Source organism: Verticillium nonalfalfae (assembly GCF_003724135.2).
Source record: "Verticillium nonalfalfae strain VnAa140/NRRL 66861 chromosome Unknown scaffold_6, whole genome shotgun sequence".
Lineage (NCBI taxonomy): Eukaryota > Fungi > Ascomycota > Sordariomycetes > Glomerellales > Plectosphaerellaceae > Verticillium > Verticillium nonalfalfae.
The window spans coordinates 200,185-227,811 of record NW_021167231.1 but is presented as its reverse complement, the minus strand read 5'-3'; the positions used below and the strand labels follow the sequence as shown (position 1 = coordinate 227,811).

Sequence of the window (27,627 nt, the reverse complement as noted above, 5' to 3'; positions counted from 1 at the left end):
AATCTCTATTGCAAGCTGGGCAAAGCTTCGCCTCGGCTTTCTCGATAGCCTTGCGACCCTGCTCCTGAGCACGACTCTACTGTTCGGGGAGTGCCGGGGTTGGTCCGTAAAACTGGCGGCCGTGAAAACGTACTTCGGCTGCGCCAACATCAAACTCAACCTCAACGTTTTGCAAAAACGTCATGCCCAGGATATAAGGCCCTGGTCCGCCCGTCGAGATGCCAATCTGGCAGTATCCGGTCAGGGGGTCCTTCAGATGACGCCACATCATGTCGACAGGGTTGATGAAGAATTTCTCGCCTCCAATATGGAAAGCAATCCTGGGCGCGATGGCATCGCATGGTGCAAAGTAGCCGCCGTATGAGAACATGTACATGGCGGCGGGCTCGAAAGCATTGGCAATGGCTTCGGCCACTTGCGGCGGCACATAAGTCAGTGTCGTCGCGGTATCGACGATGTAGGCACAATGTGTCGAGTCGACTGTTTGTGCCCACTGGACGCCTTCGACAATAATGGTATAATACGAGTATTTCCAGGCTGTTTCGCTCCTTGTTGGGTTGATATTGGCCTGTGGAGGCGTTAGTCCGGGGTAGGCTGCAGTTGAAGAACCTAACGGGCCTTCTACAACTACTACTTACAACGATGAGGTCGGTAGAAGCGGTCGGGCCCGTCGTGGGCAGGCCAGTGCGGCCACCCCAGGCGATGAGGCCGTTGGACGAGTTGCGGGCAAGAGCGACGCTGAAGCTAGCATCACTGAGTCCCTGCTGAACCATGCTGGTGAAGAAAGGGGCATAAGGGATCTGGAACGCCTGGCGGTTCTCGCTGAGGCTCCCCGAATAGGCACTCGTCAAGGCAGGGTACGCCATGCCAAGAATGCCCTGGGTCACGTTGTTACCGTACCAAAAGGTTTGGTTGGCCAGGCCGACCTGCGTTTGTTTGACGGTGATACCAGCAACGGTCAGGTCGCTGTAGCCCATGGGGCCGGAGACGCGTTCACCGGAGCCGTAGCCGAGGGTGAAGTGTATGTCGGGGATCTCGCCATACTTGAAGCTGTCGATTGCGGGGTTGCCGAAACTGCACGACTCTTGAGGGTATTCTATGGTTCCGCCTCGATTGGTGCAGGAAAAGTCGGACCGGGCCGCCCAGGTATCGCTGCTTCCAGTGTCGAATATCATCTGAATAGGCGTGCCATCCCAGATGACTTCCATGGCATACTGCGTCCCGTAGGGCGAAAGGGCGGTGATGTTCTGGTAGCCTGCGCCGGGCTGCCCCTTCTCAGCGGCAGCAATGGCGGAAGCGGCATTGTGTCTGGTGATGCGACCATGAAAGGGCTTCAGGACCTGGCGGTGAGTTGAGGTCTCGTCGGAGGATCGATCACGGACTGCCTTGATGCGTTGGAAAGAGACGCCCTGAAAAGGACTCGAGAGATCAATCTCAGCGTGGACTAGTGTGACCGTGAGCAGGCCAGCGCCAGCGAGAGAGGTGAGCAGGCTGATGGGTTTCATGTCGGAAGTCCTAATAACAGGAAGAGGGATTCAGTTCTGAACGAAAGACTTGTGGGTGAATGTTGGAATAGAAAGAAGTAAGAAATCAAAGGTGATGTTCAGGATGGACCTGGAAGAACACACGAAACCGACAGTACGTGTCAGGGTACAGAGGACGATGATGGCCCAGGCGATAGAATGAAGAAAGGGGGGAGGGATCGGAGGTATAGAAGGGGTGGACAGACTTGTAGCTCACGGTGTCAAGGCAAACAGAACCATGCATCCCGATCCGAGGTGAATCAGAGGCTTCCTAGGCGAAACTGCAGCAGGCAAGAGCGAGCGGATGGCAACGGTGGCATTGCGAGGAAGGTGCAGAGAACCGACCAAAACCACACGAGGCAGCAGACACGAACGCAAGTGTCCGAGAGAGTTTCTGCCTCGAACCATGTTTGTTCCCACGGTAAGCTACCTTACTTACCTACCTACCTATTACCTTAGGTACCCAAGGTAGATATCTTGGAGGCCACCGAGCTTTCGCTTGCTAGTGGATGCAACCATCGGCCCGGTTCAAGAGCAAGGTACAAACTGCACATCACTTGAGCAGTGCTGTCTAAGCTTGTTGACCCGATCTAGCCGAATCACCGAAATTCTGTACTCCCTTATAATGCGAGCTTGCGGCACCGGTCCCGTCAGAAACTCGATCACCCGCCGGCAGTGTTGCCCAGGACCGGGTGCCTGCAGTGGACGGTGTTGGTCGTCGTCAATTCGAGGCGTGGAAGAGGCATATGTGACACCACTCAGGGGCACCTTGACGGCATGCCAGCACCAAGCACCCAGAGCCGATGTCTTCCTCCGAGGCCGGTCGCTCTGCATCTGTCAGATCGGCCATGGACAGGTGACACGACGGCCGACTTCAGTCCAAAGGTCCGGCCTGTCATCCTTGAAAGCACGGATGACATCGTTTCACAGGCAAAGTTCGCCAAGCAAAGCAAACCATGTCACGAGAGAGCATCTTGTTCATTTTATATGTCTCGTATGTCTACCTCTTTCGTCAAGTCGATGCTGTTTCACACCATGCCGTGCGCCACGGCCATGATCACAGGCAGAGCGCTGAAAGCCCACATCGACCGGCGCCCGACACTGGCCCCCGACTCAGCAGGCGCCATGGTATGGTATCCCTCCAAGCCTACCTCTTCAATAGCATGTGCCACGAAGCCAACGCTTTCGTCGTTCGGGTCGCCCCCAATCTCGGCCAGTACTTGATTGTGGTTTCCAGATAACAGAGTGGCAGAAATTTCGTCCAAGTCCTTTGTGAAGTTGCTCGGGTGCCATTCGTAGCTCAGACTCCGGAGATCGATGTCGATGGCAATCAGGCTCATCAAGCTCACAGGCTCTCCTTCGTTTGTAACATCCACGGTGAGGGTCAAGTTCATGCGATCGAAAGCTCGATATGTGCCAGACTCAGGGAGAGTCCATTCGAAGAGGACGGGTGCTGAGATGTTGAGTACTTGTTGTGTCTCGGGTGTTGTAAACTTGATTTCCTGATCGTTGTCGGCATGTACAGCTGTGATGGTCGAGAGAAGAATAGCAAGTGGGGTGAAGAAATGCATGTTGTAAGGCGATATGCAAACCTTGCAAAAAACGTGGTGGCTATGAGAAACAACAGGCGAGAGTCAACAGAAACTAGCAGGATGAGGTTCACGGCGAGGACCGGTTCACGATAGAGAGGAGGAAGACGTGAACATTTATGTGGTCAGGAAGGGGAGAGTGCCTCGGCCAGGAGCCCCAAAATGGGTTTGTACAGTATTGACTTGGCAATGAAGTTGACATATCCTCTCACTGGTTCTTACACCGATTCTCTGTCAAGACTCTGCCAACAGGCGAGATTGATTGGGTTTCCCGAGTCAAGTCATTGACCACATCATTGCTGAGCCGCAGGGCTGGAACACTTGCAAGAGGCTGTTTGCTACAGTCGAGCTTGGCTTCTACAAATTCTCGGATCTCGGCCATTCACAGCTACACTTGGCAACTGTCAAAGTAGGTGCCTAATGCTCGAGCGATTTCTGAGGCCCGCCTGGACTATTGGTCTGGGCCAGATGCCCGGGATGCGACGCTGTGGCAGCTCCGCAGCACGGTCACTGTCACGGGGTGAGACTCGGAGCATCTCACCCTTCCGCGGAAACGGACCCCCGGCGCGACGATGGCCCGCAGGTCCGAGGCTCTGCGGCACAACTCCGCACAAAATGCGACGACGCCCTTCCAGTCCTTCTACCGCACGGTACTACGTGCTCGCTTGATACCGCGATGGCCACGCAAAGCTCTGACCCGTTCCTCCGGATGAGGACTCTTACCCCCTCAACCCTCCTCTACGACCCTCCCTCGCCCTCCCACGATCTAACGATCCTCTTCGCATGGTACGCCGCCTCTGACGCCCACATCGCCAAATACCTGTCTCACCACCTCCTTCTCTTCCCGCACACCCGCCTCCTCCTCAAACACCCAGCCACGCACGTCCTCTCACGCCCTCGTTCCCAAGCCGCCCTCGCCCCGGCGCTGTCCCTGATCGCCGGCCTGCCCCCGCCGGCCAGCGCCAAGAACCACCGCCTCCGCCTGCACGTCTTCTCCAACGGCGGCGCCGCAAGCCTGCACCGCCTCCTCGCCCTCCTGGGCCCCGCGGCTCTGCCCCCGCACGTTGCCGTCTTCGACTCCTGCCCGGCCCCGTTTCGTTTCCGCAGGACCCACGGCGCCCTCGCGACAGGCGTGCCCTGGCCGCTGGCACCGGTACTGTACCTCTTGCTGGCGATCTACTGGCTCCTCCACGTGCCGCTGCGCCGCGCGAGCTCTCTCGACCGGGCGGCGGCGGCGCTCAATGCGGAGCGGGTCACCGCGACCGAGCTGCGGCGGACGTATGTATACAGCGCGGACGACAAAATGGTCGGCTGGAAGGATGTCGAAGCGCACGCCGACGAGGCGGCGGCTGGAGGGCTGGAGGTGAGAAGAGAGCGGTTCGTGGGCAGCGGGCATGTAGCACACGCCCGGACCGACTCTGCGCGTTATTGGAAGGTCGTCACGGAGACGTTTAAGAAGGCGGCATGAAGCCGATGAGGCCGAAGCGCGCATCGGAGGGTCACGCAAATCGTGAACAGCTGCTGACTGATATTCCGCATTACTATCTGATACATGTGGACAATTGTCCATTCACCACCTCCATGCTTTTTTTTTCTGTTTGGCCAAAACCTGGCCTACCACATGGTGCCCGCCCATCCCATTCGTGAGCCTCTGATTGAAATAATCGGGCAGAGATATGTATGCGCAAAACGCCTGCGCATAACTATGAAGCCAAAGCTAGGAGGGGAAAACAAAAGGCAAGGGAAAAAGGAAGAAAAGAAAAACGAAAAGTGTCGCTGGGACAGCAGGACTACCATGTCCCATCGTTCTGTCTGCGCGGTAAACTTGAGCGGGACATCGTGACGAGCTGTCCGTGACGAGAATGCCACAGAAGAACCATCATCCAGTACACGGTATAGTAGCAAGCTGTTCAAGGTGGACAACGACCGTCAGTCGATGGCGAATCCTAGCGTGGTGACAGTAGGTAAGACCATGGCACGGCCGATATCCAAGGCAATTCCAAACGGACGATCAGCAGGATGGAGAAACGTTGTTCGTCGATGGAAGTTTCGTGCAGTTGAAGGATCAACGCGACCGTCACGAGGAAAGCATGCGAGTCCAATGGATCTGGCTGAACCTCGTCCCCACCACGAACGTCCTTTCAAAGTCATATGCGTGCGAATGAGGTCCCAGCAAGAAGCGGACGAGCATTAGAGTTCAAGTCGTCAAGAGGCGTCATGGCGCGTCAATCAAAAGCTTGGACATGTGCATCGGGGGCCGAACGACACACGTCAAATAAGTGGTCCCTTCCCCCATGGTCGTGTATCATGAGGCGGATGTGGTGCCCTTCCAAATGGGTGAGACGTGCAATAAACAGCATCTTGAATCAACGATCGGGGCGAATCAACGATGGCGTTGAGGATGCAGCACCAGTCAATAAGAGGCGGGCACGCAGAGAAATTCGTCAGGCGTCAGACGGTCATGCGAGGCATCATGTTGATCGAGGTCGAAAGATCATGCACATCACACAAGGATGCATCCCCAAGTCGACGAGGAGCAGCCCTGGCGCACCTAAGCCGCACCAGGAGCTGGGGGGCCGCCCGCTGGGGGAGCGCTACCACCTTGCTGTTGCTGGTACATCAATGACTGGTACCAAAGGGCCAGGTAGTTCTGGTAGCCGCCATCTGGATTCAAGTCAGTAACGGCAGATTAGTGACAGCCAACGGGGGGAAACATACATTGGGCGTACGGATCAGATCCATCTGCAGCTGCCGGCGCCGGAGCCGCCGGAGCGTTAGCCTGTGCTGGAGCATTAGAAGCCTGCTGCGAGTAATTGTCATAGTCATGGTGCTGTTGTTGACGACCACGGCCACCACCATCACGTCCACCACCACCACCTCCGCTCTTTTGGCGCTGTTGACGTGTTAGCCGAGAATGCTCATCCCTCGCAAGGGTTGTATGGACCTACCACTGCGTCCACCTTCTCTTCGATCGCTGCCTTTGCTTGCGTGATGCTTTCGCGGCTGCCAATGAGGGCGATTTCGCGCTCAACTTCACCAGGACCAGACGACTGGGCAACATTGATTTTGCACCCAGTGTTATTTTGCATCTCCCTGATGGTTTCGCCGCCCTTGCCAATGATCATACCAACAGCCTCAGATGGAACGTGAATAGTGTCGTTGATCTTATCATGACCGCCGCCACCGCCGCCGCCGCCACTAGGACCATCTCGAGCATTGTCCTGTCGAGGGCCCCTCTTGGGCGGGACCGGCTGGCCGTCACCACGGCTGTCGCTGTCGACGATCTCAAGAATTGCCTCCTTGGCCATGGCAGCGGCCTGGGGAGAGCCAATGAGGTTGACGGGGCGAAGGCCGTTGGTGCTCTTGGCTTCGCTCGTGATGTTAATGTGGCAGCCGGAACGCTCTTGAAGGTCGCGAATCGTCTCACCGCCACGTCCGATGATGAGGCCAACGGTCCTATCTGGCACCATAATCTGCAGGCAGTCTTCACCCTCCTTGGGGGCAGGGCCGCCCATGCCGCCGGCGCGCGGATCACCTTGCGACTTGAGGGCTCCACCTCGGTTGATCACACTCATGCCGCTGTCCTCGATGATGCGGTTGATGGCAGTCTTGACTTCGGCGCGGCGTGGCCTTGGGCCTGAAATTTTGCACGAACGGTATGGGCCGCCGTCGGTCGATGGCATGAACTGTACACGGCAGCCGCTCTCTCCCTCGATGCGACGGAGGTTCTCGCCCTGTCGGCCGATGATGAGGCCCACGAGGCTGGACTCGATCTGAATGGTCTCGGCGTGGTCGTCGCCACCATTGCTACGTAGAGGGGAGCGCTCGCGGCCGCCGCCACCGCCGTTCTTGGGCGAAAAGGTGCGGCCTCCGCCTCGGGGGCCTGGGGAGTAGGAACGCTCGCGACCGTGGCCACCACCGTGGCCGTAGTCGCGAGAGGGGCCTCGATCCTCACGACGCTCATCGCGGTAGGGGTTGCCTCCGTCTCGGTAAGGGTCACGGCGCGAGGGTGGTGATCGGGAACGAGAGTTTTGCTGATAAGCGCGAGGATCTTGCGGCCCGCGAGGCGGTTCGTTGGCGTACACGACTGGTCGATCGTAGGAGCTGACCCCCTTCTCGGCGGCGAAAGCCTTGGCTTGGGCAATAGCATCAGCAAGGCTGACGGTACCAGAATTGACGGGGCGGATAGAGCTGAGGTCGACACTGCCAGAAGCCATGGGTTGAGGCATCGGGTAGCCGCTGGCGCCAGGATAGTGAGGCGGCGGAGCTGCGCCCTGGGGCATAGGAGGGTAGGAGGGAGGCGGTTGTTGAACGCCGGGGGGCGGGGGGTAACCGGGATGAGCGGGTGGCTGTCCTTGTGTGGGCGTCGTCGAGGGACCGCGCTGCGCAGCGCCTGCGGATCATCGAGTCAGCTTTTTTGAAAGAACGCAGAGTGAAAGAACGCAGAGTGAAAGAACGCAGAGTGAAAGAACGCAGACAAAGGTATAGGGACGACGGCATGACAGGCTTGAGACCTGGCATTGTGCATGGTACATGTTTCGGGTGCTTGCTTACCAAGGGCGGCGAGGATCGACGACAGGTCGCGCGGTTGTTCAGCCATGATGCACGATTCTTTCTGTTTCTCAAGAAGCTCGTATGAATCAAGAAGAATGACGCGTGGGCAGCACGAGTGTTGCTGCAGGACCTTGGTCGCGAGAGAACAGACACTGATGATCTGCGAGGGTTACGAAGCTTCGAGGTGTCTGGACGACGTAAGAACGACAAGCGCTGTGGATTAAATGCTGCCGGCCACAGATTTGAAGGATTCGCGATGACACTGTCGATGACTTCTTGGAGTCAAGGACGACTGTTGGGTCAGAGCGGTGTTTGAGCTGAGGGGAGGGGATAACCAAGTGGCAGGCTGTGGACGGGTGATGTGGTGGTGACAGGTGAGGAAGGTTTGAGCATTGCGCCTAGACCGCCTGCTCGATTGGGAAGGGCTGAAAATCTTCAAGCAGAAACTGCTGTGACCATATCGAAGAAAATGCTACTACAGTCACGTGGTAGTCCCAGGTCTCTTGGTGGTTCACACCAGCGTGCACGTGACCATATGGAAGAGGCTGGCATAATGGATTATTCGCGTGCAAGTTGCGAATGAGTCCTCGATATTCGGGCTGGCTGTGAACAACATCCTGTTGTCATTAATTACGTGCTTTTTATGGCGGCTTCAACCCTCCATTACTCGACGCTTTCCACAGTGCACAGTTATGACCAAGTATCTACTCACTACAGCCATTGATTCCTACCGCATCACCATAATGTAGTTGCATTGCTTCTCAGATCATTTGTTTCATTCGCTGCCGATCATTCGGTTCGAGCTCTGACGTAAAGACAGCACCAAGGCGAACGAGACAGGTGTGGAAGTAGGCCTCTGATTGAATATCCGTGACCAACGGGGGCGTGGGCAAAGGAGACAGAGTGACAGGTCCATCACAGGCAGGTCACTGCTTTCATAAGCTACGGAGTCAAGAACAATCCCATTTCCTTCCCAATCCAGAGAATCACGCTTGCTGCCTCCCATGCGACCACTCTTGGAGTTTCATCAACTCGAACGAGGCGTCTCCTCAGAGCTGTTGAGCTGACGTGAGGGCTCTCAGACCAGGGGCTTCTTGCCCCAAACGACCCTGTGGCGATAGAAGGCCCGGTGATTGCTCGACTTGAGCTCGCGGCGGAACTGCAACAGGTACATTTCAATCTCTTCAGTCGTCCAATCAAGGGCGTGGGCGAAGAAGGCGATGTACCCCTTGGGGTCCTCAAGGAAGGTCGCCTCAGAGAACTGGGCAATCTCCTTCGTCTTGGGATCGGCAGGCCAGTTGCCGACGGGGTTCTGTCTCCACGTTAGTCATATGCAGTGTGGGAGGTGAGATGTTGGGTGCTCGTACGATGATCTCACGCTCCTCAATGTCGACAAAGCCGGCCGCCTCCATCGCCTTTCTCTGAATGTGTTCCTCAAAGACGGTGAAAGGACGACCGAACTTCAGCCCGCCCTTGACGAAGAACTTGCCCCACTGGGCCAAGGCGCTCTTCTGGTCCAGGGGCTCGCCCTGGTTCTCAAAACCGGACGACGGCTCGTGGCTCTCGAGATAGCCACCGGGCTTGAGGCACTTGAACGCCTCCTTGAACAAAGCAGTCCAGTCAGCGATGCTGCCGATGAGCCAGCGAGTATGGACGTAATCGATGCTGTTCTCAGCATATGTCCATTCTCGGGTGCAGTCGTCAATTTCACTGTATGAGTCGCGGGGCGTCAGCATGTACATCACACAGCGGACCCAGAGGGACAGAAATAACATACAACTTGAGGTTGGGCGGAATCCAAGAGGGCTGGATGGGGGACACGTCGGTGCCGATCACCTCGGCGCCGGGGAACTCATCCGCAAAGTCGCTATGGACGGTGAGCTGCTGTATGACGACAAGAACAGTGTCCGGAAACACTCACATTGCCCAGATACCTGTGTCACTGTTAGAAGCTGCTCCCGTGGAAGATGATAGGTGCCTTACCTGTCCCAGTTCCGATATCAAGAACTTTCTATCGACCCATATGTTAACAACAATCATGAAAATTCGGACAGCATAGACTCGTACTTGAATACCCTCTTGGAGTGGGGCGAGATGAAGCTCCTGACCCAGCATGAGGAAACAGGCGTGGTGGCTGTTCGGCGTAAGCCATACATTGCGGAACCACAGGTACACACCAACACTCACTGAATGTCAAGCCCTTCTTGCGCTCTGTCATCGTTAGGGCCCCTTCATCACAAGTCAGTAAAACAAGACATCCTGTGCAGCGATGTATGGTGGTTCACGGACCAATATTCGGCTTGGCCGACCTCGCCGTGGTAGGTTCTGCCATTGATTTCCCTGTAGTTACGAATGCTGGACCGCAGAGAGGCCGTGGTCTCGTCGCCTACGCTGTCGACAAACGAATCTGCATCGTTCTCGGCCTAGGGCACATGAATCAGTACGACTATGCTGCGCGCCCAAGATATGGCTCGTACCTGAGCGATCCAATGGCGGCCGGGCAGGATATTGTCGTCAACTTCGCTGGTAGCCGGGGCAGCAGCCGGGGCAGCAGCCGCCTCGGGAACAGCGGCTACCGCCGCAGCAGCAGCCGGAGCGTTGTCTACAGGTGCAGGCGAGGAACCAGCCATGATTGATATCAAGAGGATTGATGGTGGAGAGAAAGCATAAGACTGATGTGTATTGAAGGACAGTTTGAGCAGTTTATGGCGTGTTGAGCCTTGCCCCTGCTCCGCCCCTGCCTCCTCTTTCTCATGTACGTGGCTACCTGACGCATCAAATGCTCCTTGCATGTTGCATGACAGGGTGGGATGGCGCGCGGAGAGTAGTCCCATCCGAAGTAAATGAAATACCGATACTGACCTGGGTCGACCTGGTGCAACGCCGTGGTCGCCCGCGGGAGCGACACTGGCCTTCGTACGACTGGGGGGCATAGCGAGGTTAGGTGCCTTAAGGTTCAAGCTACCACCTAACCGCGATGGCCGCCGTTGGCAGCGTGGACATCCGGTGGGGGGCGCTCGCGTGTTCCTCAGCGGGCCTTCAGCGGTCCCTAGCGGGAAGAGCGGATTCTTCAGCGATTGTGGGCGCGCAATTGGCTGATGGTGAGATGGACTCCTCCGGACCTTCACCCGGGACCATGTGGCCCTGGTCGTTTCTTTCAGGCGTGTAGTGGTTAGTAGGACGCCGATTGTTCCTAGGGCCGCGGCAGAGACAGGTAGCGTGTCTGAAGTGCAGTGCAAGTGCGAGTGATGCCCAACCGAAGCCTCGAGGACCCGTCTCTACGTCCCTGCTAGACGTGTTCAGCGACTGAAGCCATCATATATCGTTTTTTGGACAGCTGCTTTGACAGGCTGCTCCATGCAGGCAATGCAAGCGATGTAGGCGATACCCCTCTCCCGTACTGTGCCGCCAATCATGTGAGAACCGCGTTGGGAGAACACTGGGTGTGGGTGCTTACGTTAGGCTTTGGTCATGCCATAGGAGAGAGGGAAGATACAGATCAGGCACATCACGTGCTTTCGAAGAGGTTGGAGATAGGTGCAGGTCGAGAGGGTCGCGGAGTTGCAGAGAAGGAGGCGCCTCCGACTGAGGTGGGGTAGGTAGGGTACACTTGGCCATCTTCAACCCGCCATCACGTCCCCGGCTCCAAGCTCCATCTGGCACAGCCGTCGAGCGGAAAGATGTGGGAAGAGTCGGCCCACGAACAGCATTCCAGAACCTTTCCCGTATCTTCTGAAACACAAAGTCTCTTGGTGAGTCGCCCTCCGTCATGATCCTGAAGCGGAATGATCATCGTTTCCTCTGCTTCGTTTGTCCAAAGTCCATCTGACCTGCCCCCCCATCTTGGTCGTGCCTCTGCAACGCAAACCGGTTTTCCATCACAGGCAGCACCAGGCCCTGGCAGCCCTGATGGCCCTGGCAGGCCCTGGCAGGCCCTGACAGACCCTGAGGTGGCACAATCTGACGGTGGCGATACTTGGCAACGTTCACGGCGACTGTTGGACCCTTCGTGCCTCTGCCCTGACGACCAGCTACTTCAGCGACAGGGGTCAGGCCAAGGGTCATCCGACTCGACCTCTTCAGGCACTTGATTCGCTGCCAACTTGCCTAAACAGAAAGGATGGACGCCTCCCCCGTCACAACCGTCCACTCGTCTCAACCTTGTCGCGGCGATCGTTGCCTTGCTGTCCGCTGCTTTCACATTCACTGGCCTTCCGCCTCCACACGCGTCCAGTCGCGATGAGTCCCGAGCGCAGGGTCTTGACCAAGCTCCTTTCCAGGCATTCCAAGACCAGCAACGTCCTCCGTCCATCCCCCTGGACAACCGCCAGCACGCGAGCAAAGGTGCACTGCCACCACCGCCAGCTGTCGGGGGGTTGTGCCCACCTGGAAGCTGTCCACCGACTCTTGTCTTGGCTTGCGAACCGACTCACTGGTTGTGCCAATGTCGTCAGTCTGCATTCGCAACCCTTGCTTGCCGACACGAAACCTGCCGGCCGGCGGCCCAGTGAAGCGATGGGCAACCAGCCAGATAAATGTACATCCCAGAGGCCTCGCCTCTCAGAAAGCGTTTTTGGAAAGATGGGCACCATCAACTTCTCACTCCGTGGTGTCCCCTTGCCTTTGACTCATCCAGATACATATTTGTATATCTCGACGCCGTCCCCCTTCAAGCCAAGCCACACAGGGCGCCTACAGAACATATCAGAAAAGTCATCGTGCAAGTTGGTTGTACAATCAGTGCAGCTCATAGGAGAAGAGAGTGGCCAGGACTCCAGGCCACAACCAAAAACCACAACGACACCCCTTCTTTACCAAGCACCCTCTACCCGCCGGCACAGCCCTACAATTTTCTCTGAAGCGCTCAATCTCGAACCATCAGAGCCACCGGGCCGCGACCATTCTCCCCTTGGGGCCCCATCGACGTTTGGGGAGCCGCTCACCTGTACCCTGGACCGACGGGTTTGGTTGGCTGAGAGGCATCGTGAAAGCGCTTAAACGAGTGCAAGTCAACCCGAGCCCATCTGGCCGATTCTGACAAAACGATCCCAAGCAACCTGGGTCGTTTGTAAAATCGACCAAGAGTTCGTAAAGAAGCGCCGTCATTGGTTTCAGCTGTTGTGCATTACAATCAGGTGAGCAGATTTCTTTCTCTGTTGCAACCTTGAACCACTCCGATGCTGTATGCGTTGCCTTATTGCTGCACCGCACCCACCGCCCACTCTAGACCCTCGATTCCCATTGTTACCACATAACCCCCTATTGTCAACCTATTCAACCCACGCCCAACTGCCCACGATGTATTGATCAGCGACCTTGTTCAACAATTTCTGTCTTGACGAATTTCCTTTGTGTGATTTCCTTCACTCGCAGTTAATTCTTTACTTCCCCTTCTGCTTCATCTAATCGACATTTCGCATTACACTTCTTTTGCGCCCATCGATCATCGTCTACACAGCGACAGCGCAATTTGAAACGAAAAGTCAAAGTACATACATACCAGATTCTTACACATTTTTAGAAACAATCATGCTATTCACACGAAAACACAAGGAGGAGGAGGCCGGCTACCCAGCCGTCCCTGACTCCCTCCGCTCCGACTCGGTCGAGCTGTCTGAGCTTAGAAAGACACAGATGGCTCGCGCCGACACAGCGCCCACCTTCACCCCCTACCTCAGCCTCCGTTCCAGACTTTCGCAAATATGGATCAACCGCTGGACAATCCTTCTTCTTCTTGTGCTCGTCCGAGTCCTCCTCATGGTCGCCGGCGTCGACGAGGATGTGGATGAAGCCAACCGTAAGGCCCTCTCGGCTTGCACAAAGGTTGAAGATGTCGGCAGCGCCATGGCGTCGATGCCTCATTACCTTTCTGTCGGCGTCAACGAGCTGTCCGCACAGGGCATCGAGAAGACCCTCGATGGGCTTGTCGCTGTGCTTGGCCTTCTCCTCACCGGCATCCAGGGTCTCATCCTCTTCGTCATCAACATGGTCACCTCCATGTACGTCTGCCTGATCGCGGCGTTCGTTCACGGCGGTCTCGATGTTGCTTCCGACGTCACCGAAAAGGTGACAGACCTCATGAACAGCGCTATCAGCAAGATTACCGATACCCTCGAGTCCCGCGCCAAGAATATCGAAGACGGCATCAACAATGTCAAGAGCAGCATCGAAGATTCGTTCATCGGCGGCGTCTTCCCCGACTTCCCGGACCTTGACCTGTCTGGCCCTATCGGCGACCTCAAGGATATTAATATCAACACGGATGGTCTCGTCAGTGACCTCGACGAACTGAAGGACGATCTACCCACCTTCAGGGAAATCCAGAACATGACAGCTGAGGCGATCGCCATCCCCTTCAACTTGCTGAAGGAGACCATCGACGATGCCTACAAGGATTATCGGTTCGACCGTTCCGTTTTCCCCGTCGCCTCGAAGCAGGCGCTGAACTTTTGCTCGGAGAACAACACCATCTCCGAGTTTTTTGACAAGCTCCGCCACCTCGTACGCACAGCGCGCACCATTTTCATCGTTGTCATCTCGGTGCTTGCCGTCTTGTGCATCGTGCCAATGGCCTGGTTTGAGATCAAGCGATGGCGCCGCCAGCAGCAGCACGCCAAGATTGTCGGCGACCACACGTACGACTCGATGGATGTCATTTACATCGCCTCGCGCCCGACCACTGCTTCATGGGGCATCAAACTCGCCTCCCGCTTCTCGGGCAAGCGTCAGATTCTCGCGCGCTGGGCCTTTGCGTACGCGACGTCTCTCCCCGCACTCTTCGTGCTTTCTCTCGCGCTCGCCGGCTTCTTTGCCTGCTTGTGCCAGTTTGTCCTGCTCAAGGCCATCGAACGCACCGTGCCGGAGCTGGCCAACCAAGTGGGCGAATTCGCAGAGGACGTTGTCGGCAGCCTGGCTGCGGTATCCAAGGAGTGGGCTGATGGCGCCAACGGTGTGGTGCTCTCGACCCAGGATGAGATCAACAACGATCTTCTCGGCTGGGTGAGGGAGGCCACGGGCTCGGTCAACGACACGCTCAACACGTTCACCGATGGCATGGCAACTGGCCTCGAGACAGTTTTCAACGGCACAATCCTCATCAAGCCCATCAAGGACGTCATCTTCTGCACGATCGGCCTTAAGGTCGAGGCCGTTCAGAAGGGTCTCACCTGGGTGCACGACCACGCCAAGGTCAGCCTTCCCCAGTTTGCCAACGACACTTTCAGCATGGGTGCGCAGGAGTCGATCGGCGATGACTCTGATCTCACGACCTTCCTGGCCACGCCGTCTTCTGTCACGACCGACGAGGTGACAGGCGCCGTCCAGTACGTCGTGGACAAGATCCGCAATCACATCGTCACCGAAGCACTCATCTCCACCGGCATCCTCCTCGTTTATGTCATCATTGTCCTCATCGGTGTGATTCGCGCGCTCGTCGGCATGGCCATGCCAGACAAGGGACGCGGCGAGGGCGGCATGCGCTACACAGGCGACGCCAGGCCGCCGCTGACGCCCCGTGAGGCGACGCACCACTCGGACGAGCGGTTCCCCCACTTTGGCAGCGAAGCCTCAGCGGTGGGCCGAACGGACGATGAAAATTACTACGCGCGCGAGGCCGAGAACGAGAAGTATGTCTCCAAGGTGGCGGGCGGCAGGGCACAGGCGATGACCTCGCCCAAGAGGATAAGCTCTTATGGGCAGTTTGAAGGGTCAGGCAACAAGTTCTGAGCCGTTTGAAGAAAAACAAGAAGAACAGAAGGGAAAATCTACCCAAAACACGAAACACACAAAAAAAAAAAAGAATGGACGATTGAACGACCTGGAACTCATTCCTCCGGCTAACGGCTGGACCCAAGGCCGAGAGAGACTCTCCTTTTCAATGCAGATAAGACGATTTTTGCATACAGGTCCAAGCGAGGCGCGTCGAGGGTATCTGATTGACATTTTGGGCGGGTTATACGGAAATCATTTTTTTTTTGCATAGAGGACATGGTCTCCAAGTACCTGACCTTGATGCTTTGCCTCCCATTTTTTTTTTGTGGAGGGGTTGAAGATACCATTCTCTTTCTTTGCGCATCTCGGAGTATGCTCTTGTTTGCCCTTTGGCCACACGGCACATGGTACACACAGATTGCAAACTGCATTACTTTGGTACTGTAGTAGTGAGTCCAGTCACGCGCCAGATTGACTTGTCGTAGCTGGGAAGATCAATAAACCACACTGCAAACCATGAGCCTTGAGAATTGTGATGTTTTGCGTGTATCCAATTGGGCCTACACTGTTCGTCGGAGTTGATGGCACGACGGCCCCAGGATCGACAGCGGTGTCGGAGTCGGAGGCTTTGGTGGTGAGTCAGGGTCTGTATCAGTGGCGGAGGACGACATGTGCGTCCCTTTTCGGGCACCTCCGCTGGCGATCGCCAAGCGCGGCGCTGCCCAGTGCTGGGGGCAGGCGCAAGGAGCCACCCGTTCCGGCATCGGTCGGTGGCGACGAGGGCTCCACTTTCTCCAGGTGGTCCCTTCCTATGCCCCCGCCCCAGGCCTCGAGCACTCACTGGAAGGAGGCACTGAGAGAGAGAGGCCTTTCCCATGCTCAAGGCATCGAAGCTGGAGTGCAGCGCTCGGCGGCTTGGCCGCTGCAGCGACTCCGACGTAGGACTAGTCTCGCCCGGAGCTTCAGTACCCACCACCAGCGTCGCTACGTACCTGGGCCGAGTAGTGATCTCTGCGAAAGTGACTATGACTGTGACCTCCCCCACCGCCTCTACATCACCACTTCTTAAGAACAACTTGACCCCTCCCCGCATTGAGATTATTAGCAGCAAGATTCAACCTACTGCACATCAATTGGGATCATTGCACATTCGGCAGCACCATGGATCACATTCGCAAGACTTTTCAGCGCTGCAAGGCCGAGAACAGGGTGAGTCGAGTCCCACCTCCATTTGCCCCTCGTCCTCCCAATCGCGGGGCACTTTTTCCTTCACCCCGCCACCGAACACACCACGCACGATGGCATGGCCTCGAAAAATCCACCAGCTCTAGTCGACGGGAAAACGTAACTGACAAGCGATGACAGTCAGCCCTCGTGACATATGTCACCGCCGGCTTTCCTACGGCCGAGGAGACGCCTGATATTCTCCTCGCCATGGAGAAGGGTGGAGCTGGTGAGTCTTGACGATGGATCAGCCCTCCATACGACTTTTTCCTGACATGGCCAGATATCCTCGAGCTCGGCGCGCCCTTCACAGACCCTATCGCCGACGGCCCGACCATTCAGACCTCCAACACAATTGCTCTGCAAAATGGCGTCACCATCGAGTCCACACTGAAGATGGTCAAGGACGCGAGGAGTAAGGGCCTCAAGGCGCCAGTTCTGCTGATGGGATACTACAACCCTCTCTTGAGCTACGGCGAGGAGAGGCTCCTCAACGACTGCGCTGACAGCGGCGTCAACGGCTTCATCGTTGTCGATCTGCCGCCCGAGGAGGCCGTCTCGTTCCGCAAGCTTTGCAACAAGGGACAGTACGTCATGGATATACCTGTCCTCGGGAGATTCGAATTCTTTGGCCGTTGTACTGACACCCAGCAGACTCTCCTACGTTCCCCTCATCGCGCCCGCCACATCTGATGCCCGCATGAAGATTCTCTGCCAGCTCGCCGACTCTTTCATCTACGTCGTTTCCCGCCAAGGCGTTACCGGTGCCCTCGGCTCCCTGAACGCCAACCTCCCCGAACTCATCTCCCGCGTGAAGAAGTACAGCGGCGACAAGCCCGCCGCTGTCGGCTTTGGCGTCAGCACCCGCGAACACTTCCAGAGCCTTGCTACCCTCTCCGATGGTGTCGTCGTCGGCAGCCAGATCATCACGACCCTGCAGAAGGCCACCCCTGAGAACCGCCTCAAGGACCTCGAGGAGTACTGTGCCTATCTCGGCGGCCGCAGGCCCGAGGCCGCGAACGAAACGACGCGCGAAGTCGGCATCGTTGAGGCCATTGCCGATGCCAAGGCCCCCGAGGCCGTTCCTACCGTCTCGGCCACCATCACGGCCGAGCAGGACAGCGACCTTGTCGCGCAGCTCGCCGCCATGCACGGCAAGATTCCCGAGCGCTTCGGCGAATTCGGCGGACAGTACGTCCCCGAGAGTCTGATGGACTGCCTGTCCGAGCTCGAGGAGGGCTTCAACAAGATCAACAACGACCCCAAGTTCTGGGAGGAGTACAGGTCCTACTACGACTACATGGGCCGACCTGGCCACCTGCACCTCGCAGAGCGCTTGACAGAGCACGCTGGAGGTGCCAACATTTGGTTGAAGCGTGAGGATCTCAACCACACGGGCTCCCACAAGATCAACAATGCGCTGGGTCAGCTCCTGCTGGCGAAGCGCCTCGGAAAGACCAAGATTATTGCCGAAACAGGCGCCGGCCAGCACGGTGTCGCGACGGCGACTGTCTGCGCCAAGTTCGGCATGGAGTGCACCGTCTACATGGGCGCCGAGGACGTGCGCCGCCAGGCCCTCAACGTGTTCCGCATGAAGCTCCTCGGCGCCAAGGTTGTGGCCGTCGAGGCCGGCAGCCGCACGCTCCGCGACGCCGTCAACGAGGCTCTGCGTGCCTGGGTCGTCAACCTTGAGACGACTCACTACATCATCGGCTCCGCCATCGGCCCCCACCCGTTCCCGACTATTGTGCGCACTTTCCAGTCCGTCATTGGCGAGGAGACGAAGCGCCAGATGCAGGAGAAGCGCGGCAAGCTGCCGGACGCCGTCGTCGCCTGCGTCGGCGGCGGGAGCAACGCCGTCGGCATGTTCTACCCCTTCTCCAACGACCCCAGCGTCCGGCTTGTCGGTGTGGAGGCTGGCGGCGACGGCGTCGAGACGGCGCGCCACAGTGCCACGCTCTCGGGCGGCACGAAGGGTGTGCTGCACGGCGTCAAGACGTACGTCCTGCAGGACAAGCACGGTCAGATCTCCGAGACGCACTCCGTCTCGGCCGGTCTCGACTACCCGGGTGTCGGCCCCGAACTGAGCTCCTGGAAAGACAGCAACCGCGCCCAGTACGTTGTCGCCACCGATGCGGAGGCCTTTATCGGCTTCCGCCTCATGAGCCAGCTCGAGGGTATCATTCCCGCGCTCGAGTCGGCGCACGGCATCTATGGTGCGCTCGAGCTCGCCAAGACGATGAAGAAGGACGAGGACGTCGTCATCTGCCTCAGTGGACGTGGTGACAAGGATGTGCAGAGCGTGGCCGACGAGCTGCCGACGTTGGGACCTAAGATTGGCTGGGACTTGCGATTTTAGAGGAGAGGCAGGACGGCGTTTTGATGGGATACAAAAGGTAGCCTTGATTTTTCCAAAGACATGTCAAGATTTTGATTCTACACATTTTCCAGACGCTGCGTTGTGAATGCTGTCGGGTATGCCGTCGAGTGGTGTATGCCGTGTGAGTGAGATGAGCCAACTGAGTCGTATCCTGTATGAACGCTCGCATGTCTGGCCTCGATGGCTGCATCCCACCATCACGGTCACCCCTTTGTCGAGTCACCAAGGCTCGAGGCCCGTTCATCCAAGGGAAAGTATGCAGGGATACGTCTTGTGCCGGCCATCTGTCCGGGCAGGGGGAGAAACACGGAAAAGTACACATATGATACAATAGACACAGGGTCGCCGCATCGGCCCGCTTCCAACTCATGACCTCTTGGCCTCGTCCTTCTCCATCGCCTCGATCGCAGCGTCGAGCTCCTCCACGGTGCCGCCGACCTGCTCGCCCGCGCCCCTGACGTCCTCGTCACCCGCCAGCTCGGCCTCCTCGCCGAGGGCAAACTCCTGGCCCTGGGCCTGCAGCGCGGCCACGTCCCAGGCCATCCTGTCGGCGGCGACGGCCTCGGCGCGGCGCGCGATGATGGCCCTGCTGACGGCGCTCAGGGGGCCGGGCGTGGCGCCGTCGACGAGCACGTGGACGAGGTCCGTGTTGTCCTCGTCCTCGACGCCGGCGGGCCGCACGACGCCGAGGCGGGCGCGCTCGTCGGCGAAGCGCGCCCGCACGGCGGCCGTCCGCATGACGAGCCAGCGCAGCTTCCAGCCGCCGGGGCCCAGGTCGCGGACGCGCGCGGCCTTGGACTTGAGCACGTAGGCGTCGAGGCCGCCCTCCTTGCGGATGGTGCGCAGCACGCGCAGCGAGAGCCGGGCCCGCACCCAGACGCCGAGGGCCGCCGACCAGAGGCGCTTGCGGTGGATGTTGGGCCGCCAGGCCCGCGGCGTCTTGACCTTGTGGTCGGACGAGATGTTGTTGCCGCGGCGGATGCGGGTCGTCGCGGAGAGCCCGCCGTTGGACTGCTTGTAGATGAGGCGCGGCCCCAGGGGGTAGTCGGGGATGGGGAAGGCGGGGATGCGGTGGAGGGCGATGGTTTTTGTCAGCGCCGCCGGCGTCGTCGAGAAGGCACGGCCGCTGGGTGTTTGGAGGGACAGGGAGCTGAGAGACGAGGCGAGGCCGCGTAGGGGGGCGCTGCCGCGCTGGGCGGCGAGCGTCGACATTGTGAGGGAGGGTGATGTGTGTGTGCGTGTGTACGAGTTCGAGGTGCCGTGCTATCGTCGTGACATTGGTCTTTGGATCTGTTTCGAGTGCCAATTGAAGATCCCGTGACCTCGTGATGGCCGGATCGTCGAGCTTCAAGTGAGGTGATGTTCGCTTGGGGAGTCGTACTTTTTTCCGTGCATAGTCGATTCGAGTCGGGGATCGGCTTCAGGGAAAATCCGCCACGGGCCAAGACAGGTAGGGGGGGGGGTCAGGCTCGTGTGCTGCCAATCAGGTGACATCGTGTCGGGTTCGCGAGGGGTGAGGGGTGAGGGGTCCAAGGGGGGGTTCAATTGGGGGTGCTGCGCTGTAGGAGGTATGGAACGCGGTGGGCAGATGCATGATATCTTGACCATGACAACCTAATAATTTCATGTGCTTGTACGAACCAACCATTTGAGCGAGAAAGAGGGAGAGAGACAGAGAATCTCCATGCAGGCCGAGCACAATGCTGCCGCCCATCGAACAGTCGATCCTCGACAACAATCCCGACTTTGCATCCCTCCACCACACCCTCACAACCGTCATCCTCAACCCAGACGGTTCGACCAAGAACGATGCCCTCCGCAAGGAGCGCGAATCCGTTCATAACGTATGTACCCTCTTCAGGCCGAGGGGGGATAATCTGACACGTCCCAAGGACCTCCGTGCCCACCGCAAAACCCACGCAAAGCACCACCTCCTAACCCACGCCCTCGCAACAGCAACACCACCCCCAGCCCCAGCACCAAAAGGCACAATCGGCAAGTCCCGCCCCGCCGCCCAGCCGTCCTCCCTACCGCCGCCACTCCTCGACCTCCTCGTCCTGCTGCCCGCGCTCCTCGACCCGTCGGCGCCGCCCCTGACGCCCGCCGAAGCAGACACCCTCCTCGCCCACCCGCCCCTCTCCGACCTCCCGACCCTCCTGCCCGCGCTGGGTCCCCTCGTCGGCACAGCCCTGCACGCCGCCGCGACGTCCCTCGTGCGCGTCGCCCACCCCGACACGAACCCGAGCTTCCTCCACCGCGGCGTCCCCAAGCTCGCGCCCGCCGCCGTCGCCCTGCGCGCCGAGGTCCGCCGCGCCGCCGTCCAGACCGCCGCCGACCGCCTGCGCCTGGCCGAGGACGTGGCCGCGCTGCTCGCCGACGAGGCCCGCGCCGTCGGGCTGCTGGTACGCGCCCTCGAAGGCAAGCACGGCGTCGTGGCGCGGAGCCTCGAGCTGCGGGCTGCCGAGGTCGGGCTCGCGGCGCGCAGGGCCGAGGTCGAGGCGCGCATGGTCGCCAAGGCTGTCGAGGACCATGTGTACACGCCCGAGACGGTGTCTGCGCTGGCCAACTACGGCGTCCATCTGCGGGATGCGAGGGTCAGGGTCGAGGAGAGCATTCGCCGGCTCGAGATGGAGCTCGAGGCGTATGGCGTGGGTGCGCAGAGGGGACAGGCGCAGGCGCAGGCGCAGGAGGGACGGATGAGGGAGATGGCGAGGGTGTACAGGGCCATGGAGAGGGAGATTGACGAGGTGAAGAAGGATCTCAAGAGGCTGGGGAGGTGAAGGGCCGTCTTGGGTCTTGATGTCATGACGGAACACGAATTACGAAGCATGAAATCACAAAGCATATCGAGCCACCACGAGAATGCAATGTCGTCAAGAGAATCATGGTGTTATACAGAATCAGCGCTGCCAGTCTACTGCCGCGGGCGTCATCGCTCGCTTGTCATCTAGTCTGCCGCCCACCGCCCCCCTGGCCCATATCCAGGCACCATGGCCGCTCCCGATTTTACACCCGTGCGCCCCCATAGCCCACTTAACCCTTGACCTTGAAGATGGCCTCGGCGAGGCGGCCGACGTTGTCGCTGGTGATGCCGGCGACGGAGATACGGCCGTCCTTGGTGGCGTAGACGCTGTGCTCCTTGGCGAGGGAGTCCATCTGCTCGGGCGTCAGGCCCGTGTAGGCGAACATGCCAATCTGGCTGGTGATGTGGCTCCAGTCATGCTTGCTGCCGAGCTTCTCGAGGTTCTCCTTGAGCAGGGCGCGCATGGTGATGATGCGGTCGGCCATCTCCTTGACCTCGCCGAGCCACTGCTTGTAGAGGGCAGGGTTGGTGAGGATCTCGGCGGCGACACGGGCACCGTGGATGGGAGGGTTCGAGTACATGGGGCGCACGACAATCTTGATCTGGCTGTCGACGCGCTTGGCCTCGGCAGCGTCGTTGGCGACGATGCTGAAGGCGCCGACACGCTCACCGTAGAGACCCATGTTCTTGGCGAAGGACTGGGCAAGGCAGAGGTCGTGGCCCTCGGCGACAAAGTGGCGCAGGGCAAAGGCGTCCTTGTCGGTGGAGCCCGAGGCGAAACCCTGGTAGGCCATGTCGAAGAAGGAGAAGTGGCCGCTGGCCTTGACAACAGCCGAGATTTCCTTCCACTGCTCCTGCGTGGGGTCAACGCCGGTGGGGTTGTGGGCGCACGCGTGGAAGAGGAAGACGGAGCCCTTGGGCGCGGCCTTGATGTCGGCGATCATGCCCTCAAAATCGAGGCCGATGGTGTCGCGGTTGTAATAGCGGTACTGCTCAACCTGGAGGCCGGCGTCGGAGAAGACGGCCTTGTGGTTGGCCCACGAGGGCGTGGGGATGTAGATCTTCTTCTCGCCGGGGAAGAAGCGCTTGAGGAATTCGGCGCCGATGCGCAGGGCGCCCGTACCGGAGATGGACTGAGTGATGGCGAGACGCGACAGGGCGGACGAGTCGGCACCGTAGGCGAGCTCGGCGGCGGCCTTGGTGAAGTCAGGCACACCGGTGATGCCGGCGTACTCCTTGTTCAGCTTGGCGTCGACGACCTTCTGCTCGGCAGTGCGCACCGAGGGGAGGACGTACGGCTTGCCCTTGTCGTCACGGTAGGCACCGACACCTGGTGTGGGTTTAGGTCAGCACGACCTGACGATCGGAGATGACAGGAGAACGGCAAAGAAGACATACCGAGGTTGATCTTCTTGTCGAACGTGTCGGCCTTGAAGGCTTCGGTGATACCTGGGCAAGAACGTTAGCTGCGATGCATGCAGACCGAGGGCATCAATGACGTACCGAGAATGGCCTTTCGGAGGGAGGCTCGGATCAGCTGGAAGTCCAATCTCGGAAGGCATTGGCATTATTGACTTACATCCTGACGAACAGTTAGCATCATGACACCTCCGAGAGACAAGCTTCAAGTGTACTTACAGGAGGGCCCTGGGCAACGTTGGCCCAGGTCGAGCCGGCGCGGGCGACATTGAGCGGGAGGGCCGATGCGCGGCGCAGGCCGGCTTGCCTGGTGGCGATTCGCAGAGAAGAAAGCATTGTGATGGTGGAGGATCAAACGAGCAAAGAGCGCTTGAAGGGGGGAAGGGAAGACTGGCAGAGAGAGGTTGGAGAGGGAGAAGATATTAAAAGTCGGGGACGACTTTCGAGATGTGGTCTGACTCGAAGGGGAAAGTACGGTAGTGGTCCGGGTCTCGACTGACTGTTTTGCTGGCGAGGCTTGCTAGCTGCTGGGGCAGTCGGCACCTGTACCATGTATAGGTACCTAGGTAGGAACCTGAGGTAGCGATCTTGGTAGTCATACCGGCTGGGGAGACAGCTCTATGCGCCCGATTGCGGAAGGTGATTGGCACGCTTTTGAGAAAAATACAGCGGGCCCCCCAGCGACTGTGCACCTCACACACCGCGCGCGGGTCCTGCGCCCTGGGCCCCAGGGTTACCAGTGGGTGGACCTGCGGAGAGCTGTCGAATGGCGTCACGTCTAGCAATGGGGTCCCGGGGTTCGAATCCGCAAGCTCGGGATGTCACGTGCTGTTCGTGCGCGTGCTGCTCGGCTTGTGATTGAGGTTGCATGCGATGGGTCCGATGGCAATGGGAATGACAGCTGTCGATGACTCCGAATTGACACGAGAGTCAGGGAACGAGTACCTCAACTTCGCCGGTGACTATGTCTTGGCCTTCCTTCGAAGAATTCTTCGAAGAAGTTTCCTGCGATTGAAGGCGCCTCAGTCATTCGGACGTGCCAAGGCCGGGAACTCACGATCCTGGCATCATCCTGTTCCATCGCCTGCCTCTCCACGCCGATGACTCTATCTTGACGTTCAAGCCTCAGGTCATCTCGGACAGGCTCGGAATTGACACCTCATTGTGACTGTGTCACATCGCGATCGTGTTCATCACGGAAGTCCACCGACTCTGCGTATGGGACTGCTCAATGTTGTATCAACGCCTTGGCTGTCGGGGAAATCCAGCAGACAGAAAACTCAGCTGCGCATTGGGCTTTTGGTCCAACAAAATGTGCTAGCATCGACATCGAGTATACGATAAATATCCCTTGCCAAACGATCTGGGGTAATGCGTATAGGACAGATGGTCCACGACACCTTGCTGCATCATTTGACAATGTCCTTCACCGGTGCCTTCCTGCAGTGCATCACTCTGATTGATATGTCAATGGCCTACACAGCATGGCCCTATGTTTCTTTACCATCCCATGTTTCTTATTTTCTACCTTCCCAAATGACGCTGTGCCGCAGCATGTCAACTCTCCGGCGATGCCTGGCTTCGTTGGTAGGCAAAGTGTCACACAAGTGGCAGCCGTGAAAAGAAACGACAGCGACGTGCCTTATGAGTCCATATTCCGTCGATACCAAAGTCAACCCAAATCGACGTTTTATCTTGGTGGGAACCATGTCAAGAAACGTCTCTAATTGCATCTTTGAATCTGCTGCTCTTCTCCTGACTTGTTCGGGAGCAAGCCGAGATGCATTCATACTCGTTCCCATAAACAACAACCACATTTTGAGAAAACAAAAATGGGCTCTTGAAAGAAATATTCACTCAACAATTTCATCTCTCTAATCTCATCAACTCGGTCATAGGATCCCGGCCTTTTCGTAATTTGACCTTCGAAGGGGCAGGCATCACCACCCCCAACATCACCCGACGGAAGATGACATTCAACCCCGCCCATACAAACATCTCGCCGTCTTTCCCACCAGACTTCTGATCAGGTGCTTCTGCTCTCGAACAGTTCATTCGAACAGTTCGCCCGATATGGCTGGTGCGACTTGCTGGAGATGTTTCGGACGTCAAGGCGCATGGTCAAAGATGTCAGTGCATCGCACCGATCCGAAACGACGGGGACCACGACAATACCCTCACCCGAATCAGAACTCGGGGTCTCACCACTTTTTGCCAAAGAAATCTCCGAGCACAAATCTCGACATCGCGATTCTTGTAGGTCTGCACGCCTCGCGGTGCCTGTTCGACCATGCGAATCGTTGTTCTCCTGGCGTCAGCGACACTCGCACTCGCCGTGTCTCCATCTCTCACCCCTCGCGCCGCCGAGACGGGCGAATTCGACGCCGAAAGCCTCGCAAGACTGGAGACGCTCAGTCAGGTCAACGTCAGCGATCCAGCTATCGCGGCCTCCATCGTCAGCAACGAACTCACGCTGGGCGGCTGCCGAGATGTCATTTTCGTCTTCGCCCGGGGCACGTCAGAGCAGGGCAACATGGTGCAGACCTTCTTCATCCTCGGTCACCCTTCGCCACCATAGAGTTCTCCCACTGACTAGAGATAGGGCACACTGGTTGGGCCGCCCCTGTCAAGTGGCCTCAAGTCCACATACGGCGACTCCCGCGTAGCGACAGAAGGCATCAACTACGCCGCCATTCCTGCGCCCAATTTCCTACCCGGCGGCACGGACGGGCCCAGCATAGCAGCCATGAGCAGTGTCCTGCTCGGTGCGGCGATGAATTGTCCAGCCTCCAAGGTCGTCGTCGGCGGTTACAGGTGCGCCCTCCTCCTTGTCCCTAGTTCCGCTCGCTCTCGGCCAACATGTTCAAAGCCAAGGCGCAGCGGTCGCGCACAGGTCAATAGAAAGCCTCCCGCCCGTGGCCAAGAACCAGATAGTTGGTGTCCTCATGGTTGGCGACACCCAGAAGATGCAGGACGGCAGTCGTATATTCAACTTTCCGCCTGACAGAGTGTCGTTTCTGTGCAATCCGGGAGATGTCATTTGCGATGGGCAGCTGGTAGTGCTGGCCCCGCACCTGGACTATACACGCCGTGCTGGCGAGGGCGTCGGATTTCTGGCATCGAAGATTGGTACATTGTAGCGAGGAAACGATGGGGAGGGTTGGTAGTCGTTCGTCGCTTGTGTGCTGTTTGCAACTCCATTGGGCTATGGACCATTGAATAGCCTCGATAACTTTTAGATTGGGTTCCTTGGAAACGACCTGCTCTTTTGATCTTTCTGATGTTGTTCGAAGAGAACGGCTGCTGTGTCCCTCATCTAGAGTACTACTATCTAGCTAGTCGAGTCGTTCGGGTGAGTGCCATGGATTGGTAACTATTACACGGGCTCCCTACAGGTGAACCGTCTTCCATATTTCTTGAGCGCCATTGAATTCGTTCGCAGCGCTCAGAAATGGGTAGTGTAAGCCTGACTTACAAGCACTGCGCGAGGCCCATATGACCAGGTTCGGATCCGAAAGGCCCAAACCACATATCGGCACATTCACTGGCAACCTACCTTCTGTGGCCGGGAAAGCACCGGTTTTCCCCCATCTGACTGGAAACCAGTAGTAGTGCCATTCACTAAGGGGGGGGGGGGTTGCTGCATCGGCCCCTTCCAGCATAACAAATAAGTTCGTCTTCAGCCTCACGCCAGCTGACAGCCCCTCAAAGCGAGCCAGATGAAAGGAGAGCACACTGATAGCGCCAGCCATATCACTACCATACATCGACATGGGTGCGATTCCATGGCAATCATGGGCGGGTCTCGCCTTCTGCATCGTTACGGCGCGGTTTCTTGCCCGGATGTTCACGCCAGCGGACCAAGAGGATCGCGAAAGTATTTTGCCGGCTCGCTTCCACGAACGAATCAGAGGCGTCCCAAATATTCGGGAATGGCGTATTGAAAATCCTGCATCAACGCCGACGAACGTCGGGCGCTTTGAAGAAGAGCCGGAGCCGATATCCGTTTCGGAAGGGAATCCGGACGATGAGGTCGTGCCCCAACCGCGGCATGACGAAAACAGATCGGAGTCTCCGGATGATGCTTCGAAGGCAAAGGCGTATTTGCATGCCGTGGACCCGATTCCGCGGATCGTGGTCGAGTCGTCCAGTTGAGCTTCGCAATGTCAGTCCGACTCGCGTCAAAAGCTTAAGATACCGTCTGAGCGCAGAGTTTGAGGGAGGGAGCGGAAAGGTACCGAGATCAATCAGCTATGTCATCACGCCAGCACAGGGCAGAACCAGGACTAACAGCTTTTTGACCAGAGGACCACAATGCAAACCTGTGTGAGCGGTGGTCTCGAACGGTTACTCCGACGAGCCAGAGACCAACGAGTCAAGTAGAGCGCAAACCCCCACACCATCAAAGCGGTGACAAGGGACAGC

General features: G+C 58.0%; 11 protein-coding genes across 11 annotated transcripts; 5 read left to right on the top strand and 6 right to left on the bottom strand.

Annotated features, from left to right (window-relative positions):
* Positions 1-76: 76 nt before the first annotated feature.
* D7B24_007479 (uncharacterized protein) lies at positions 77-1,505 on the bottom strand (the record flags this gene model as incomplete). Its single annotated transcript, XM_028641588.1, has 2 exons — positions 77-568; positions 639-1,505. 2 exons carry the CDS (start codon positions 1,503-1,505, stop codon positions 77-79), a joined length of 1,359 nt encoding a protein of 452 aa, XP_028498713.1.
* A 1,046-nt stretch (positions 1,506-2,551) lies between these two features.
* On the bottom strand, positions 2,552-3,094 carry D7B24_007478 (uncharacterized protein; the record flags this gene model as incomplete). The annotated part of the gene is made up of 1 exon (XM_028641587.1): positions 2,552-3,094. The coding sequence occupies one exon, from the start codon at positions 3,092-3,094 to the stop codon at positions 2,552-2,554; it is 543 nt and encodes a 180-aa protein (XP_028498712.1).
* A 727-nt stretch (positions 3,095-3,821) lies between these two features.
* D7B24_007477 (uncharacterized protein) lies at positions 3,822-4,580 on the top strand (the record flags this gene model as incomplete). Its single annotated transcript, XM_028641586.1, has 1 exon — positions 3,822-4,580. The coding sequence occupies one exon, from the start codon at positions 3,822-3,824 to the stop codon at positions 4,578-4,580; it is 759 nt and encodes a 252-aa protein (XP_028498711.1).
* Positions 4,581-5,663: 1,083 nt separating this feature from the next.
* D7B24_007476 (uncharacterized protein) lies at positions 5,664-7,712 on the bottom strand (the record flags this gene model as incomplete). Its single annotated transcript, XM_028641585.1, has 4 exons — positions 5,664-5,776; positions 5,831-6,005; positions 6,061-7,505; positions 7,667-7,712. The coding sequence occupies 4 exons, from the start codon at positions 7,710-7,712 to the stop codon at positions 5,664-5,666; spliced, it is 1,779 nt and encodes a 592-aa protein (XP_028498710.1).
* Positions 7,713-8,744: 1,032 nt separating this feature from the next.
* Positions 8,745-10,296, bottom strand: D7B24_007475 (uncharacterized protein; the record flags this gene model as incomplete). The annotated part of the gene is made up of 9 exons (XM_028641584.1): positions 8,745-8,978; positions 9,034-9,376; positions 9,444-9,533; positions 9,588-9,600; positions 9,650-9,677; positions 9,734-9,800; positions 9,854-9,895; positions 9,956-10,089; positions 10,144-10,296. 9 exons carry the CDS (start codon positions 10,294-10,296, stop codon positions 8,745-8,747), a joined length of 1,104 nt encoding a protein of 367 aa, XP_028498709.1.
* A 2,899-nt stretch (positions 10,297-13,195) lies between these two features.
* On the top strand, positions 13,196-15,391 carry PRM1 (plasma membrane fusion protein prm1; the record flags this gene model as incomplete). The annotated part of the gene is made up of 1 exon (XM_028641583.1): positions 13,196-15,391. The coding sequence occupies one exon, from the start codon at positions 13,196-13,198 to the stop codon at positions 15,389-15,391; it is 2,196 nt and encodes a 731-aa protein (XP_028498708.1).
* A 1,146-nt stretch (positions 15,392-16,537) lies between these two features.
* On the top strand, positions 16,538-18,959 carry TRP5 (tryptophan synthetase; the record flags this gene model as incomplete). Its single annotated transcript, XM_028641582.1, has 4 exons — positions 16,538-16,585; positions 16,742-16,829; positions 16,884-17,187; positions 17,255-18,959. The coding sequence occupies 4 exons, from the start codon at positions 16,538-16,540 to the stop codon at positions 18,957-18,959; spliced, it is 2,145 nt and encodes a 714-aa protein (XP_028498707.1).
* Positions 18,960-19,346: 387 nt separating this feature from the next.
* On the bottom strand, positions 19,347-20,192 carry MRPL24 (39S ribosomal protein L24, mitochondrial; the record flags this gene model as incomplete). Its single annotated transcript, XM_028641581.1, has 1 exon — positions 19,347-20,192. One exon carries the CDS (start codon positions 20,190-20,192, stop codon positions 19,347-19,349), a length of 846 nt encoding a protein of 281 aa, XP_028498706.1.
* Positions 20,193-20,680: 488 nt separating this feature from the next.
* D7B24_007471 (uncharacterized protein) lies at positions 20,681-21,760 on the top strand (the record flags this gene model as incomplete). Its single annotated transcript, XM_028641580.1, has 2 exons — positions 20,681-20,824; positions 20,873-21,760. 2 exons carry the CDS (start codon positions 20,681-20,683, stop codon positions 21,758-21,760), a joined length of 1,032 nt encoding a protein of 343 aa, XP_028498705.1.
* A 253-nt stretch (positions 21,761-22,013) lies between these two features.
* AAT1 (aspartate transaminase aat1) lies at positions 22,014-23,538 on the bottom strand (the record flags this gene model as incomplete). Its single annotated transcript, XM_028641579.1, has 3 exons — positions 22,014-23,113; positions 23,182-23,232; positions 23,418-23,538. The coding sequence occupies 3 exons, from the start codon at positions 23,536-23,538 to the stop codon at positions 22,014-22,016; spliced, it is 1,272 nt and encodes a 423-aa protein (XP_028498704.1).
* Positions 23,539-25,492: 1,954 nt separating this feature from the next.
* On the top strand, positions 25,493-26,342 carry D7B24_007469 (uncharacterized protein; the record flags this gene model as incomplete). Its single annotated transcript, XM_028641578.1, has 3 exons — positions 25,493-25,738; positions 25,805-26,016; positions 26,072-26,342. 3 exons carry the CDS (start codon positions 25,493-25,495, stop codon positions 26,340-26,342), a joined length of 729 nt encoding a protein of 242 aa, XP_028498703.1.
* Between the last annotated feature and the right edge of the window lie 1,285 nt (positions 26,343-27,627).